Raw genomic sequence first — 17081 nt, forward strand, 5'->3', positions numbered from 1 at the left:
CCCCTACGGGTCAGCGTGGCCCTGCAAGTGGGGAGACACCTGATTTCTGCCTGTCTGCAGCAAGTTCTAAAGCTTTCTAAACATTCTGGGGTTCCTGATAGGACTTTGTAAAGTGTTAAATACTAATGAAACGCTTCTGTTTTAACCGACTTTCATCCTTTCCCAAAGGAGGCCGAAAAACCGGTAATGGATTATGGGCATGTGCCCAAGTCCTGAGCTGAATGCTAAAGAAAGTCGTTACTTTGCAATGCTCCTAGGTAATGAGCCCAGAGTCGTCCTTATCCTACCTATCAGCAGGACCCAGCTCAGCTGACTTAAAAACAACAACCTGCTCTCAGGGGCACCTCTGTCACAATTTTCTGGAGTCGCCCTCATAGCTTTGCAGACTCCTGAGGAAAGGTAACAACAAAGTAGAAAATAAAAATCATAAAATGGAAATAGCACAAAGTGAGAAGGCAAGGGTGCCCTGTTACCTTTCTCCTTAGGTGCATAAGGAGGAAGTTCTAGAAGAACTTTCAACAAGCGCTCCAGTTACAGAGAATGTTAACGGAGGCGCTGATTTGAGGGGAGGATCTTGGGAACACAAAAATTATGCGAGGACGCAGGGCCGCCTGCTCGCACCACGCCCGTCGGGTCGCGCCCGCCCGCCCCGCGCCCACGTCCCCGCCCGCGGGGCCATGTGACGCGGCCAACATGGCCGACGGGGACGACGGCTCCCCGGCGGGGCGGGAGTCCGGCCCGCGGTCCGAGCCAGGCGAGGACTTCGAGATCGTGGAGCGCGGTCAGCTGCCGAGCCCGAGCGAGCTGCGGAGCGCGGCCAAGCCGCGGACGGCGGCGGCCGAGGGCTGGTCGGCGCCCATCCTGAGCCTGGCGCGCAAGGCCACCGGGAACCTGTCGGCGAGCTGCGGGCACGCGCTGCGCGCGGCCGCGGGACTGAGCGGCGCGGACGGCGGCGCGGATGGGGCGGCGCGCGCAGGTAGGGGGCGTGGGACAGCGCGGGCGCCGGGAGTCCTGTGGCGGGACCCGGGAGTGCGGGAGTCCTGAGGGGGAGACCCCGGGAGTGCCGGAGTCCTGAGGGGCGAGTCCTGAGGCGGGACCCGGGAGTGCGGGAGTCCTGAGGGGGAGACCCCGGGAGTGCGGGAGTCCTGAGGGGGAGACCCCGGGAGTGCCGGAGTCCTGAGGCGGGACCCGGGAGTGCGGGAGTCCTGAGGGGGGACCCGGGAGTGCGGGAGTCCTGAGGGGGGACCCGGGAGTGCGGGAGTCCTGAGGGGGGACCCGGGAGTGCGGGAGTCCTGAGGGGGAGACCCCGGGAGTGCGGGAGTCCTGAGGGGGGACCCGGGAGTGCGGGAGTCCTGAGACGGGACCCGGGAGTGCGGGAGTCCTGAGGGGGGACCCGGGAGTGCGGGAGTCCTGAGGGGGGACCCGGGAGTGCGGGAGTCCTGAGGGAGAGACCCGAGGAGTGCGGGAGTCCTGAGGGGGGACGCGGGAGTGCGGGAGTCCTGAGGGGCGAGTCCTGAGACGGGACCCTGGGAGTGCGGGAGTCCTGAGGGGCGAGTCCTGAGACGGGACCCTGGGAGTGCGGGAGTCCTGAGGGGGGACCCGGGGAGTGCGGGAGTCTTGAGGGGCAGGTCCTGAGGCGGGACCCGGGAGTGCGGGAGTCCTGAGGGGGTGTGCCCACTGACGCAGGGACTTCTCCAGGGCTGGCCTTTATATCAGTGAGAATTGTGATACTGCAATTTCCACCAGCCTGTGGTGTTTGCATGAAGAGTTAGTTTGAAAACGGAAACTGCATGCATAGCTTATCTGTGAAGCTGGGACCTGCCAGCTGGAGCCTCAGCCAGCTGCAGATCGGAAATACAGTACTTGGAATTTTGTGTTGGGTCTTGGTAATTAGCCTAGCCTGGACAGACTTCTTCTTATTATTTTTTGCAACGATTTATTTTACTTACTTTTTATTTGAAAAGTATAGTTGCAGAGGAGAGACAGAAAGATATTCCATCTACTGGTTCACTCCCCAAGTGGATATGAGTAAGCTGATCCAAAGGCAGGAACCAGGAACTCCTTAATGGGTGCAGGGTCCCTAGCACTTGGCCCATCCTCCACTGCTTTCCCATGCCACAAGCTGGATCAGAAGTGGAGCAGTGGACACCCAAATGGATGGGATATGGGATGCCGGCTCTGCAGGTGGCGGCTTACGCTATTACACCGTCATAATTAACCCCTTTTATGAAGGGGGATAATTCAATCAAGTCAGCCTGCCGCTGAGGTCAAACTGGCAGTTCTAACACCTCCCTGCCTTTCCCCTTGGTAACTGTGTATAGAAAATATGTACCACATGGCTTTTTAAAATGAACCGATTTAAGGAAAGTGTTAAGTAGTAACTGCCACTTGAACTGGGAAAAACTTTGAGCATAGGGAGTGGGGTGCTGCTCAGTCAGGACCCTGGCATCCCATATCAGCCCCACTTCCTATCCAGCTTCCTGTTAATGCTCTTGGGAAGGCTGGTGATGGACTCCTGGGCTCCCAGCTTCAGAAGCCATGAAGGCCCTGGCAGCCATCTAAGGAGTGAACCAGTGCAAGCAAGTTCTCTCTCTGCCTTTCAAATCAATAGAGCTTTTCCTGAAAGGCAGCAGGATTCCAAACCCCCGGGGGGGGGGGGAGCAGGGGCAGAGGTGGAGAGGAAGCTGGTGAGCGGGTCTGCTGACAGTGGCCACCACTTCTGCAGGGCTGGGGTGGGAGAGGTGCCAGCTCCTCCTCCTCCTGTCCCCTTGACCTGTGGAGGACAGGGGTGTCAAGATAGTATGTGAGCTGCATTACTTCAGTGTACGCGTTTTTGGTGATGGGAATTAAAGGGAAATATGGTGGATTGCTGTGATTCGCTTGGCAGATTAGTTTTAAAATGTCCCACATTGGATCTACTGCCATAGTGCTAGTCTGTAGTTTTTTTGTTTGTTTGTTTTAAGGTTATTAGGCTAATTGATTTAAAGAAAACATGCCGAAGCGCATTCAGCATACACTAAGTCCTCCTGGGCCTCCTCACTTACACTCTGTCTTCATGTCACCATGATATACACCTGAAGCATGACCTCTTGCTTTTCGTAACAGTCCCACCCAAAGGATGAGTAGAACATACATGCTCACAAGGAGGAATACGCCAAGCATTGGGTCTTAGTTGCATGTAGGTGCTCAGTAAAGAAGGTGTACTTTTTGAAATTGTTTAGGGCTGGCATTATTGTGTAGCATGTTAAGCATCTATCTGTGGTGCCAGCATCCCATATATTTGCTGCTCCATTTCCAATCCAGCTCCCTGCTAATGACCTGGGAAAGCAGCAGATGATGGCCCAAGTCCCTGGACTTCTGCACCCATGCGGAAAACCTGGAAGAAGTTCCTGGCTCCTGATTGGCCCAGTTCCAACTATTACAACCATTTGGGGAATGAACCAGTAGATGGAAGGTGTCTCTCTTTCTCTCTGTCTCTCCTCCTCTCTCTATCTCTGCCTTTCAAATAAAAATGAATCTTAAAAAAGAAATTGTACATATAAGTTTTTGTCATTAGGTGAGCGGATTATGCCTATTTCTGGTCTTTGCCAAAAATCAAAACAGCCCTGCAGTCCAGCACTGTGGTGCAGTGGACCACATGGGTGTAGATTCAGGTCCCAAGGCCTACACTTTTCATCTAGCTCCCTGGAAACGCAGTGGCAGATGGCGCAGACGCTCAGGTCCCTGTACCTACGTGGTTGACCCAGACAGTGTTCCAGGTTCCTGACTTTGGCCTAGCCTCGCTAACTGAGGAGTGATCACCAGATGGAAGATATCTCTCTTTCTCTCTGCATCAAGGGACCATGGCTACTATTTCCAGGATAGAGTACAACTTTTTCTCCTTATATTGCCAAACTCTGATTTAGCCAATGAGATGATATGCAAATAATTACTAAAAATGAGGAAAGTAGAAAACCATTTTTCTATCAATTTAGTACAGGATAACACCCCTCTGTATAACATCATTCAAGCCACCAAAGGCCCATGGCAAACCACACATAGAAGAAGCCAGTCATTCTGTAACTCAGAACCCCTCTCCTCGTCCTAGTCACCCCAGAATGTCTCAAGCTCAGGCATATGCTTTCTGCTTCAGTCTTGGCAGTTCCTGTTGCAGTCCCGACCCCTCAGAGGGTCCAGGCAGACACTCCCGAGCAGCCTGATGAGCGACTCAGTTCATGTGGAACTTCACCAAATGGTTGTTAAGCAGGTTTGGAGATGTCAAGAGCTTAGCTAGAGTCACCAAGCCCATAAAGTTGAGAGAAAGGCTGAAAGTTTGTTCCTGCTGTAATTCTCTGAGACTAAATTGTGAGAGACAGAAGTGGGTACCTAAGCATGGGATGGTCTTGCTGGCAGTCACGGGGACAGTGGCTACTGGGACCACTGCCGCCCAGTAGTGACCGCCTACAGCTCACTGCTGCAGTTCTCTTCACAAGATCCCCTAGAAGCATCTCCAGTTCCTGAAGTTGATAAAAGATCCCCTGTCACAGCTTTGAAGCTGTTCAGAATACGTTTCCTATAAATTTGTAACTACTGACCTTTTTAGAATAAAACTCTTCAATGATTCTTTAAACTGCATCAAGTGTTATACATTATAGTATTGATTTCATAAGCACCACTTTCATTCTTAAATATCAGGGGACAGTGTCATGGCCTAGTGGGTAAAATTGCTGCCTTTGTTGTTGGCATCCCATAAGGGCACCAGTTCATGTCCTAGTTGCCCCACTTCAAACCCAGCTTCCCACTGATATAGCTGGGAAAGCAACAGAAAGTGGCCAAGGCCTTGAGCCCTGGCACCGTTGTGGGAGACCTGAAAACAACTCCTGGCTCCTGGCTTTGGTTTGGACCAGCCCGTGTTGTTGAGGATGGAATATGTCTCTCTCTGTAACTCTTTCAAAATAAATCAATAAATAAATCTTTGCAAATCAATCTTTTTAGAAAATACCTATTAACTTTTGACAATTTTACATTTCCCTTTTATTCCCTGAATATGAATTTCCATTCCACTTTTGCCACAGAATCTCAAAAGGTTATTTTATTTATTGGAGAGACAAGGAGTGGGACAGAAAGATGTGCCTTCCATCCACTGGTTCACTCTCCAAAGGACCACACGACCAGGGAGGGACCAGGCCAAAGCCAGGAACCCATAACACCATCCTGGTTCCCACAGGTGTCAGGGACTTGGGCCACTTTCCCTGCCGTCCCAAGCCCAGGAAGCCAGAGGGAAAACAGAGCAGCCAGGCTTCCAACCCTACAACCACTGCCCCAATATGAGATGCTGGCATTGCACACAGTAGCTTCATCTGCCACCAGCCCCTGTTCACAAAATCTTATAGTTATAAAAACAAAGTGTTGTCTTATTAGCTCAGCAAAAGTGTATAAAAGTTAATGTTTTCTAAAAGAAACTTCTGTGAAAAATCTCTAAATATGTAAAATAAATAAATAAATAAATAATGTATTTGGAAGAAAAAGAGAGATCTTCAATCTACTGGTTCACTTCCCAAACGGTTCTAATTAGGCCAATCCAAAGCTGAGAGCCAGGAGCTTCTTCTGGGTCACATATGGATGCAGGAGTGCCAGTAGTTGGCCCATCTTCTGTTTTCCCAGGTAAGTTAACAGGGAGCTGGATTAGAAATGAAGCAGCCAGGCTTTGACCTATGCTCATATAGGATGCTGGCACTGCAGGTAACGGCGTTACGCACTATGCCACAGTGCCAGCCCCAGCATTTTTCTTCTTGAATGAGTTATCTTTGAAGCTATTAGTGATATTACATCAATGAAAGGAACATTAATACAATGGTTATCATTATTATGATCCATAAAATCTCTTAAATGTTGGGGTTTTTATTGTTTTAAGGATTGATTGATTGATTTGAAAGGCAGAGTTACCAATAGAGATAGAGATTTTCCATCTGCTGGTCTACTCTAGATGAATGCAATGACCTGAGTTATATTAAATTTTCCATTTAATATTGTCAGGTCAGAACTGACCTCAGGTATCTAAAACTGCAACAAGGGAAGTTGTGGGAAGGGAAGGGGAGCTACGGTAAAGATATATGTGATTATTTTCAATCCTAATAAGCATCTTTTTAAAGATTTATTTATTTTTATTGGAAAGGCAGATTGACAGAGAGAAAGACCTTCCATTAGCTGGCTCACTCCGCAAGTGACTGCAACTGCCAGAGCTAAGCCAATCCAAAGCCAGGAACCAGGAGCTTCTTCTGGGTTTCCCACGAGAGTACAGGGTCCCAAGGCTTTGAGCTTTCCTACTGCTTTCCTAGGCCACAGGTATAAAGATGGAAGGGAAGTGGGTTAACCAGCACGCATATGGGATCCGTATGCATGAAAGTGAAGGACTGGCCAACCAAACCATTGTGTAACTGGCAACAGGTTTCTGTGGCACTTTACTGCTCCACAGGGGAAAGTCACTTCCTAATGTGCATGGTCTCTGGACGCTGTGACCCAGGGGCAAAAGCAACAGAGAAGGAGGGATGCATGCTGGCTAGAGACCAACCCGCAGCTGCTCCTCTCCTCTGCCCCACCGAGATCTCATTCAATACATATGTGCTACACTTCTATCTTGCCAACAGGTTCTTTCCTTCCCTCCCAAACCTCATCCTCCTTGTTTTCATTTAGTGCCACAGACATGTACCACACTTTACCTAACTCTAGGAGATAATGAAATACAGGAAAGCTGGGATGTGGATGTTTAACCCAGCAGGGTTGGAGTCCTGACTCCACTTGCTCTTCTCGTTTCCTCCTGAAAGACGGCAGGTGCTGGCTGCAAGGACTCGGGGCCCTGTCACTCTCACGGCAGACGCGGACTAGAGGTCCCCCACTCCTGGCTTTGGCCTGTCTCAGCCCTGGCGAGTGAACTAGCCCGATCTCAAAAAGACTTTAATTTTTTTTAAACAAAAAAAAATTTTTTTAAATTTCTGTAGTAATTAAACGGCTGCCAACAAAAACCATTCGAATGAGCCTTAACACTCACTGGCTCTAGAGGCTGACCTCTGAGGTTTGAATTTGTAAATTCCATTATCCTATTTCCTGGCAAGCGATTATCACAGATTCCGCATCCTGACTGCAGACAGACTTTTAGTATGCAAACAAAGCGACCAGGAAGTGTAGACGGGGTCGTCTGACTCTAACAGCTTTACAAGAATGCACTTTGAAAGTGGACGAAAAAGTCGGTCGTAGGAATTAGCCTCTGAAACAGAGTGAGGAAGCTTTTCTGAAGGGCCAGGGGCTGGCATAGTCAGAGGGGAAAAAGAAAAAAAAAAAAAAAAAAAAAAAAACAGGCTCGGAACGCCTCGGGAGGGTGAGAATGTAAAATGGCGCCTGTGAGCCCATGGGCGTGGCCTTGGGCTGTTCCCGTCCAATAGGAGGGCTCGGGGTGGGACGCGTTTCTAGGGCCGGGGGCAGGACTTCCTGGAACCCCCGCCCCTCCATTGGCTGGAACTGGAATACTGGCTGTGTGAAGGACCAGTCGCTGTGACGCTTGGTAGAGCCGTCGCTTAGCAACGCGGGTAGCTGGCTGGGGAGGCCTGGAATCCAAGGCTGGTACATCTCTGACCCAGATCCAGAGCGTCGCAGGTGTGTCCTGGCCTTCGTGGATCGGGCGCCGGCTGACTGAACGCCGTGAACGCCGGTTACTCTCCCGCCCGCACTTCCGCGCCGTGAGCAAGCTGCCTGGCCTGTCTTCCCTGCTTCACCCTGTTCGCCGCTGCTCTGGGTTGCTGACGAAGCTGTCCTTGCTTCTGCTGCGCAGCTTCCAAGGGCCAGATGATGGAGGAGCGAGCCAACCTGATGCACATGATGAAACTTAGCGTGAAGGTCTTGCTGCAGTCCGCGCTGAGCTTGGGCCGGAGCCTGGACGCCGACCATGCCCCGCTGCAGCAGTTCTTCGTGGTGATGGAGCACTGCCTCAAACACGGGCTGAAAGGTGCGCCGGGAAGGGTGGGGGGCGGCGAAGCGGCGCCCCGCGGAAGTCAGACATTGCTCCGGCCTCCAGACGTGGGCCTAGGGCCCCGCTGTCAGTAGAAACGCTTAGACCTCATCCTAGTAGCCCCGGTTTGAAAGAAAGGTCAAAAGGACACGGGTGACAATGTTTAGTCTTTTTTTTTTTGGCCTGGTAATCAGTAGTTACAAGCCTCACTGATGAGATTCCTTATCTAAGCCTTAAAGATGCACTCTTGGAACACAGCTCTTGAATTGAGGTGTGCAAGTTGCAAACCCTCAGTGGCACGTGGGCTGCTGGTCGGGCACGGATAACACAGTCCTAGTACAAGACAGGTGATGAACACAGAAACGCTGAATCCCAAAGCACTGCCCATTGGAGCCATTCAAAGGGGCGGAGCAAGGGCAGACAGGTGCAGAGGTCCCCAGGAGGCCCCTGCAGGTAACAGCAGGAGCGGGGTGCAAGGGACGTGGAGGTGAGCTCCTGGAGGCCTGTAAGGTCACACTCAGCGTATTTGAAGGACTTTCGCTGAGGGAGAAATGTGACCCAGCTTTGATTTTTAGAAGACTGTCCAGCTGTGTTAAGAACAGATTGTGAGTGTGGAAGAGACCAACAAGTTAGTGCAGCAGAGCATGTGAGATGATGACTTGAAGAAGTCAGTGTCGCCTTTGGCATCAGAATGGGCATGGGTAGGAAGGTGCCTGGGGAGGAGCCTGTTCATTCCTTCCGCGGTAGCTGCTTGGAGATGGAGCATTATGGGCGGGAGGAGAGAGAGCTGGCTACCTGCTGGACCCTGCCTGGTCCGCCATCGTGGGACTCAAGTTTTCACTGGCTTCTGGGAGAGAGACCTTTTGCAGTCTGTTCTCATGAATAACACTTTTGTTTTCCCTTTTAGTTAAGAAGAGTTTTATTGGCCAAAATAAATCTTTCTTTGGTCCTTTGGAGCTGGTGGAGAAGCTCTGTCCAGAAGCATCAGAGATAGCTACTAGTGTCAGAAATCTGCCAGAATTAAAGTGAGTGGGAAGCAGTTACATTGATTTCTCAACTTCTTACTAACACATCTCTTTCTCATTTGGAGCAGCCTGTAGCCTGAACCGCCCTCAGGTTTGAGTGTCCGCTCTCTGGCTTCCTCTTTGCTGGCCTTGAGCCACCTTTGCCCTTGGGAGCCCAAGCTGTCTCCTGTGTGAAACAGGGGCAGGCTCCCTGCTTGGCATGCAGGTCAGACACACTGAGCAGGCGTTAGCCACAGAGAGGGAGTCCTTGGCACACTTCTGCTTCATGCACAGCCTCCTGAGGCTCTGAAAAATTGGGTTTGGGAGAGATCTTAGGTTCCAGGACAAGGGGCACTTTATGAAAAGAATGGGCCCTGAAAATCATTTTCCCCATGTGGATTTGCTTGTAGAACTTCAGATAAGAAACTGGGCAGGATACCAATAAGGTGCCATCATAGAATCTGACACTCAGAAGGGCCAGAGCTGATTCACGCAATCCTGTGCAGAGTCCTCTAGCCAGGAGCTGACTCTTATTCAGCACGTTCGTTGGAGCTTGCTTCATCTGTTTTCAGATGAGAACCACAGGCACAACCCTGGGGACCAGCTGGAGGACAAGGCTTGTCTTCCCTCATTAGTGCTCCACCACCCGGGTGTCTGTTGGAATGCCCATAGTCCCTTAGCAAGTGAGAGATGGTGCTGAGAGGAGAACCCAGATCTATTGAGCTCTGAAGCCCTCTACATCTCCCAAACTCCACTGCTGCTGAGCCCTGTGCATTCTTGAGATTGAATTCAAGCCTGCTGTTCCTGCATTTCCAGCCCTGTACCTCATCTGTGTAAGGCCCTCTATGTGTGCCTAACTCATGTATTAGCTGGACTCTTTTCATGAGGCTTCTACACCTTTTTGCTGACTTCTTCAGCTGTTCTCTGTGTGGTAGTCTCTCCTATCCACCCTGACCAGCCCACTCCCCAAGAGCCCAGCATCCAGGTGGCGCAACCTGGGTTTCCAGATTTGAATAGATGCAGCCTCCTTAGTGTGTGTGTACATGAACGGTCTTAAAGTTTTTGCTGTGCTAACTCCGGGCTCCCTGTGACCTCTGCACCACTTCTGTTTTCCCATTCATCCCAAAGGTACTAAAGAAGTGACAGGCTTAAGTATCAGAAATCCTCACCCTGTCACCAAAAGGGAAATGCAAGGTTGTTCCCCCCCTTGATGCCCGTCAGAAGTAGCTCTGGGGAGCCACGTGGGAAAGAACCACTTTGCTTCATCAAGAGCTGCCATGTTTACACAGTTTCATTCAATCCTAACTCAAGTTCTGAAGTGCCTGGGCACTGTGAAGTTGAGACTGGGTTTTTTTGTGGATGAGGAGGGGGGAGGATGGTCTAGTCCGAGGTATTGTGAAATGTGCGAAATGAATTCTGCATTCTGAGAGTACTCTCTATGGAGTTTTAATTATCTCACCTAATGGAGAAAAAAAAAACTTTGATAGCACAGCCTGTCACTCTGAATTTTTCCAATTTCATACCTTGATTTAATTATTGGATAAATAATTAAATACCTTGATTTAACTACATGATAAATGCCCACTTCAAAAATATTGGCATTAACAAGACTTTTTTTTTTTTTTTTTTTTTTTTTACGAGAAGTAAGTAACCTTTCTAATTGCCTAGTTGTAATCAGACTGATCAAGAAGATCACATTTTCATTTTGTCCCACACTGCGCATTAGATTGCAGCTGTTTTCCTCAGGGCAGCTTGGGCCATTCAACAAAATCACAGGCATGTCCACTCCTTGAACCAGCAAGGTCACTTCTAGGTAATTTGTCACACAGTTGTTTTTGTTTTTGTTTTGGAAAGTCAAATATACAGAGAGGAGGAGAGACAGGGAGGAAGATCTTCTATCCGATGATTCACTCCCCAAGTAACCGCAGTGGCTGGAACTGAGAGCCAATCAGAAGCCAGGAACCCAGAGCCTCTTCCAGGTCTCCCACACAGGTGCAGGGTCCCAAGGTTTTGGGCAGTCCTTGACTGCTTTCCCAGATCACAAGCAGGAAGCTGGATGGAAAGCAGGACCACTGGGACAAGAACTGGTACCTATATGGGATCCTGGCACAGTCAAGGCAAGAATTTTAGCTGTGAGGCTATTGCACCAGGCCCCCTGGAAAAATTTTTATAGTGACAGATACTATATGAAAGGAGCAAGTTGTAGAAGTCCATTGTACAATGTTATTTTTGTTGTAAAGAGAAGAACAAAAATAAGACTTCGTGTTAATATTTGCTTTCATATGTATAAAAATGTTTTGGAAATGACCCTAAACTAAGAATGCTATTAATAATTGGGGAGCAAAGAGAGGAGAGTATGGGGAGTTCTGAGTGTGTGCCTTCTTACACTTTGTGGTTCTTAAACTGAGTGAAGGCATTTCCTCTTTGTACAGGATGTAATTAACTCTTTATTCTATTTTATAACCTTTTTCCACTTAATTTAAGATTTCAAGTCTCTTCACTTGTCAAATATTGATCCAAAATATTGGGTTTGGTTTTAGTTTCTCTTCACAATATCGTTTTTTATAGATGGAAGCAGCCCTTGGTGGTAGAGCATTTGTTTACACTCGCTGCTGGCTTTGTGATTGTCTTCAGCTTCTCACAGTCACCAGCAGTGCCCTCGAGGGTACAGGTGTGTCCCTGTATCCAGACTTGGCTGCTGGCTTAGACTGTAGCAGTGCATGTGGAATTGTCATCACCCAAGCTTTGTCAGGCTGCCCTCTGCCACCTCAACAGCCCAGGCCAGGCTCATGTCTCACACCCTGCTAACGTTACAATCCTCTTTCTCCTCCTTCTTGCTTCCCTCTCTTTTTAATTCTGCCTTAACATCACTTACTTTGAGGGGAAAGTGTATCCCATCGTCTTTGTTATTGTTGATATTAGATGGAGCCTTGGAGCCTGCCTTCTGCAGTTAACCTGGGTGTCTTCTGACCCTGAGGGGTGTAAATTTGGGGTGGACAACGGCTTATAGCATTAACTGCCTTCTTGGCTGTTAGAAATGCAATCCCTCAGCTTAGAGCAGAACCTTTTCTTTCTTCAACAGCTTTAGCTTTAAAATTGGGAGACTTGTTCCCCTTCCTTTTCGTAATCCATGCAAGCCTCTGGCTCCTGCAGCAGAGCAAATGTACTTCACACTTCTGACCTGTACCCTCGAGGTAGTGAATGTTACTGTGTGTATGTTTACCACAATTTAACGTTACACCAAAAAAAAAAAAAATCACACATTTGAATTAATGCATTGAAATCTTAAGAGATATCAGTACTTTAACAGATACTACATTTTGTTCGTCTTTTGAACAAATGTTTACCTACTGTAAAAATCTAACCTGACACATATTTTTCATGACCTTTTTTTCAAAAGCCCTTATGTGCATATGTTTCAAATCATTTTTGCACCAAAAATAATGCCCTAATTCTGTTTCCCACAAGCTGTTGAAGCACCAGAGGAGTGCCCACCGACAGGGCAGCGCAACCCCTCTGTGCCCCCGGAGCTGCTGTTTCATCCTGCCTTCTGTGCTCACAGTGTGGGGGGACATGTGTACCTCACCGATCAACGGGTTTTTCTGTGTCTGTTGTTTCTGTTATGCCACTGCAGCCTAATTCTCTGTTTGAATTCTAGGACGGCTGTGGGGAGAGGCAGAGCTTGGCTTTATCTTGCACTCATGCAAAAGAAACTGGCAGATTATCTGAAAGTTCTCATAGACAATAAACACCTCCTGAGGTACTTCATATCCTATTTCTCTTTATTTTTTGTTTTGTGAACAATTAGAATATAGTTCTCTACATCATTTTGAATTCAAAGTGTATAACACTCACAGTTATTATTTGGGTATTTTTATTTACTAGAAAGGCAGGGAGTGAGACCTTCCACCTGCTGGTTCATTCCTGACATGCTAGCCACAGCCAGGGCCGGGCCAGGTTAAAGCCTGCAGCCTGGAACTCTGTCGGCCTCTTCCATGTGGATGCCAGGTACCCCGGTCCCTGAGCCATCACTGCTGTCCCCAGCGTGTACCTCCACAGGACTGAGAGCCAGGCTGCAGAGCGTGGGAGGTAGACAGCCCCGTAGCATCTTAACAACCACACCAAATGCATGTGCTCAAATTACTATTACGTATTCATTGGCTTAGTTTTAATTTTTTTACAATTTATTTATTTTTATTGGAAAGTCAGATATACAGAGAGGAGGAGAGACAGAGAGGAAGATCTTCTGTTCACTGATTCACTCCCCAAGTGGCCGCAATGGCTGATGCTGAGCTGATCCAAAGCCAGGAGCCAGGAGCCTCTTCTGTGTCTCCCAAGTGGATGCAGGGTCCCAAGGCTTTGGGTCGTCCTCAACTGCTTTCCCAGGCCACAAGCAGGGAGCTGGATGGGAAGTGGGCCACTGGGACTAGAATCGATGTCCATATGGGATCCCGGCGCATGTAAGGTGAGGACTTTAGCTGCTAGTCTTACCACGCTGGGCACTCAATGGCTTAGTTTTAAAATAGCAATATTTTATTTTTTGATAACTGAAATCTAAAAATCATTTGGAAGGTTCATGAAACTTTTTATTTTGAAAAGTTTTTAAAATTGTCAGTGTCTAGAATTAGATCAGTGACAGTATACTTTTCATTAGGTTTTCATGATTGGATGGTAATGAGAAAAATTACTTTAGAACTAGGAGAAATGAGCGATTTCTTTTTAAAGTTAGGATTTATCTTATTTACTTGAAAGGCAAAGTTTCAGGGAGAAAGGGAGAGACAGAGATGTGCTGGCTCACACTGCAGATAGCCCCCACATGGTCACGTCAGGGCCAGGCTGAGTCTTGGTCTCCCGACTAGGAGGTGTGGGCCCAAGCTCTTGGGTTCACATTAGCATTAGCTGGAAGCCGATGGGAAATGGAGCATCTGGCACTCAAACCTGTGCCAGTACGGGGTGCAGACAGTGCTGTGGACAGTGTGGCCCCAGTGAATAATCTAAAAATATAAACACCCTCTTTTTATAATACAACCTTTGTATGTTATCTGTTTTCGGATTCCATATACAGTTTAAAAAATGTTATATGTCTTTTAGAAAATATAAACTAGCTGTAGCTGAAATTTCATGACTGGTTTGGTTTTTGATATTTCAAACTCCAAAACCAACTGATCATTATAGAAGGAATTTTCCTAGACAGTGATCTCCCTGGAGTCAGTTCTCTTGTCTATTTCAGATAACATTACAGCTCAGCCCAAAAGGCTAGCCTGCTAGGGTTTTCAGGTCATGGCTGGTCACAGAACGTATCTTTAGGTGAAAAATAGTGATTTCCAATATTTCATATGCTTTGTACTCTGAGTACAGCCACGCTGAGTAACTTTGCCAGGCAGACTTTGTTCTCACGAACTGATTATAACCACCCTCCACAACACGCCCCCCCCCCCGGGCCTGGGGGCTACTGGATTTGATAAACTAGCTAATCACTGGAGACCAGAAGCAGGGGGGGGCGGGATCGAGGAGCAAGGCTGCCGGTGGCTGTGAGGACTGGGAGGTGAGGATGTAAAAGCAGATGTCACCCAGTGGGATACAGGGAGGAGGGAGGAGTCTGTCCTAGGGCCTGAAAACCAAGGGAATACTGTTTGCTGTTTATGTAGGTGTAGATGTAGTTCATAGCAACGTGGAGGGGGAGACTGGACAAGCAGGTGATGATCAGCTCAGTGGCCAAGAGATAGTGCCGAAGTCCGGATCCCAGCCTAGACAGGAAGAGCAGAGGGCTGCTGAGAGCCACAGGGAGAGAGTGGGCTGCTGGGAGTGGCAGAGGAGATGAAAGGAAGAGGGATTCCCTGGCTCTCTGTGTGAGAACTGGTGCATGGGGGCAGCTTGTGTAAGGCGGTGGTGAAGGGGACTCTGAGCAGCTCCTGGCTTTCCTCTGCTTTAGTGAGTTCTATGAGCCTGAGGCACTGATGATGGAGGAAGAAGGCACGGTGATTGTCGGCCTGCTGGTCGGACTCAATGTTCTTGATGCCAATCTCTGCTTGAAAGGCGAAGACCTGGACTCTCAGGTAAAGCTGTATTCTGATGCTGGTTGCAGTTTTATGTTAATTACAGGCAGGTACCAAGAGAGGAAGAGACAAGGGCAGACAGCGCTTGACCAGAGGGCTGGGCAAGGGTGTTGTGTAGGGGCTGGGAAGGACCCGGCCAGGGTGAAGAAAGCATGTGGACAGGCCACTCACAGGGGCAAGAGTTGCCTGGTCCAAACGGAACGCAAGGTGAGTGAGCTGAAGGTTGAGACAGGGCACTGTTGGCAGGCAGCCCTTGAGCCTGGGAAATGCTGATGGAGGTTTTTAAGGTTTTGTTGGCAGTGATACTATGGCTGAGCCGCTGCCACGTGGACTGAGGAGCCCAAGTCTCCCTAATCTCTGGGCCCTAGTCAACTATTCTTCACTAACTTCTCTTTTCTTTTTCTTTAGTTAACTTCTCTTTTCATAAATAGCTTTGTTATTTTTCCATGTTGGAAATTTTCAAACACAAAGCAGTATTTTTAAAAAATTTATTGGACCTGGCATGAGCGTAGCAGTTAAGGTCCTCACCTTGAACACACCAGGATCCCATATGGGCACCAGTTCTAATCCTGGCAGCCCAGCTTCCCATCCAGCTCCCTGTCTGTAGCCTGGGAATGCAATTGAGGACAGCCCAAGAGTTTGGGACTTTACACCCACGTGGGAGACCTGGAGGAGTCTCCTGGCTTCAGATCGGCTCAGTACCAGCCGTTGCAGCCATTTGGGGAGTGAACCAGGGGATGGAAGATTTTCCTGTCTTTCCTCCTCTCTGTATATCTGACTTCCTGAATGGAAGATGGGGCTGCCGGGATTAGAACCAACGCCCGTGTGGGATCCCGGCACATGCAAGGTGAGGACATTAGCCGCCAGGCTACTGTGCCAGGCCCAGAAAACAGCATTTTTGGGAAGAAACTCCATACCATCTGTTACCCCTTTAGGCAGCTCGATCACATGTCCTTCCTGTACAGGAATAAAGGCATCTGTATAGGTGCACCTGCTTATGTATTTCAGAGTGAGAAACACAGGCATCTGTGTTTGTATGTTTCAGAGTGAGATAACTGCAGTTTCTGTGTTATAGTTATGCCAAGTGCAGCTTTTTGCAAATGTTTTAAAAAATGTTTTTAAAGATTTATTTATTTTTATTAGAAAGGCAGATATACAGAAGGGAGGAGAGACAGAGAGGAAGGTCTTTCTTCTGATGGTTAACTCCCAAAATGGCCGCAATGGCTGGAGCTGAGCCAATCTGAAGCCAGGAGCTAGGAGCTTCTGGGTCTCCCGTGTGGGTGCAGGTCCCAAGGTTTTGGGCTGTTCTCGACTGCTTTTCCAGGCCACAGGCAGGGAGCTGGATGGGAAGCTGGGCTGCCGGGATTAGAACTGGTGCCCATATGTAATCCTGGTGCATTCAAGCTAAGGACTTTAACCACTATGTTAATGTGCCGGGCCCTGCAATTTTTTTTTTAAAACAATAGACTCCATAACAGAGATGTGCCTCACTTAAATAGCTACAGAAAGTCTTTTTATTTTATTTTATTTTCAAGATTTATTTATTTTTATTTGAAAGTTGGGTATACAGAGAAGAGGAGAGAGAGGGGAAGATCTTCTGTCCATTGATTCACTCCCCAAGTAACTGCAACAGCCAAAACTGAGCTGATCCAAAGCTAGGAACCAGGTCTCCTATGTGGGTCCAAGGTCCAAGGCTTTGAGCCATCCTCTACTGCTGTCCCAAGCTGGGAGTTGAATGGAAAGTGGGGATGCCCATACGGGATCCCAGGGCATTCAAGATGAGGACTTTACCTGCTAGGCTACCGTGCCAAGCCCAAAATGTCCATTTTTAATGTACCAATTTAACCAATGCTTCATTCATTTAGGTTATAAACATCCTTTTGTGTCTTTCTCCCCTTGTTTTAAAGCCTTTTAAGTGTTTTTAAAGATTTAGTTTTATTTGAAAGGCAGAGAGCTACAGAGCAAGAAGGAGAGACAGAAAGGTGTCTTCCATCTTCTGATTCATTTTGTGTTACAATATTTTGTTGTGGTTTCTTAAAA

The 17081-nt window shown here is 48.4% G+C and overlaps 1 protein-coding gene and 1 pseudogene across 1 annotated transcript in view; one reads left to right on the top strand and one right to left on the bottom strand.

Annotated features, from left to right (window-relative positions):
- The window catches only part of LOC121166446, a 1182205-nt pseudogene that overhangs the window by 547256 nt on the left and 617868 nt on the right, over positions 1-17081 (bottom strand).
- Positions 694-17081, top strand: part of LOC121166434 (RUN and FYVE domain-containing protein 1) — a 42712-nt gene continuing 26324 nt past the window's right edge. Inside the window, exons 1-5 of the mRNA XM_040995536.1 lie at positions 694-976; positions 7805-7978; positions 8889-9006; positions 12644-12745; positions 14918-15041. Of these exons, the coding sequence (XP_040851470.1) occupies positions 694-976; positions 7805-7978; positions 8889-9006; positions 12644-12745; positions 14918-15041 (801 nt within the window). The remainder of the gene's footprint in view (positions 977-7804; positions 7979-8888; positions 9007-12643; positions 12746-14917; positions 15042-17081) is intronic.

The sequence above is a fragment of the Ochotona curzoniae genome, unplaced genomic scaffold, assembly GCF_017591425.1.
Source record: "Ochotona curzoniae isolate NIBS_2020 unplaced genomic scaffold, NIBS_Ocur_1.0 patch14, whole genome shotgun sequence".
Taxonomy (NCBI): Eukaryota; Metazoa; Chordata; class Mammalia; order Lagomorpha; family Ochotonidae; genus Ochotona; species Ochotona curzoniae.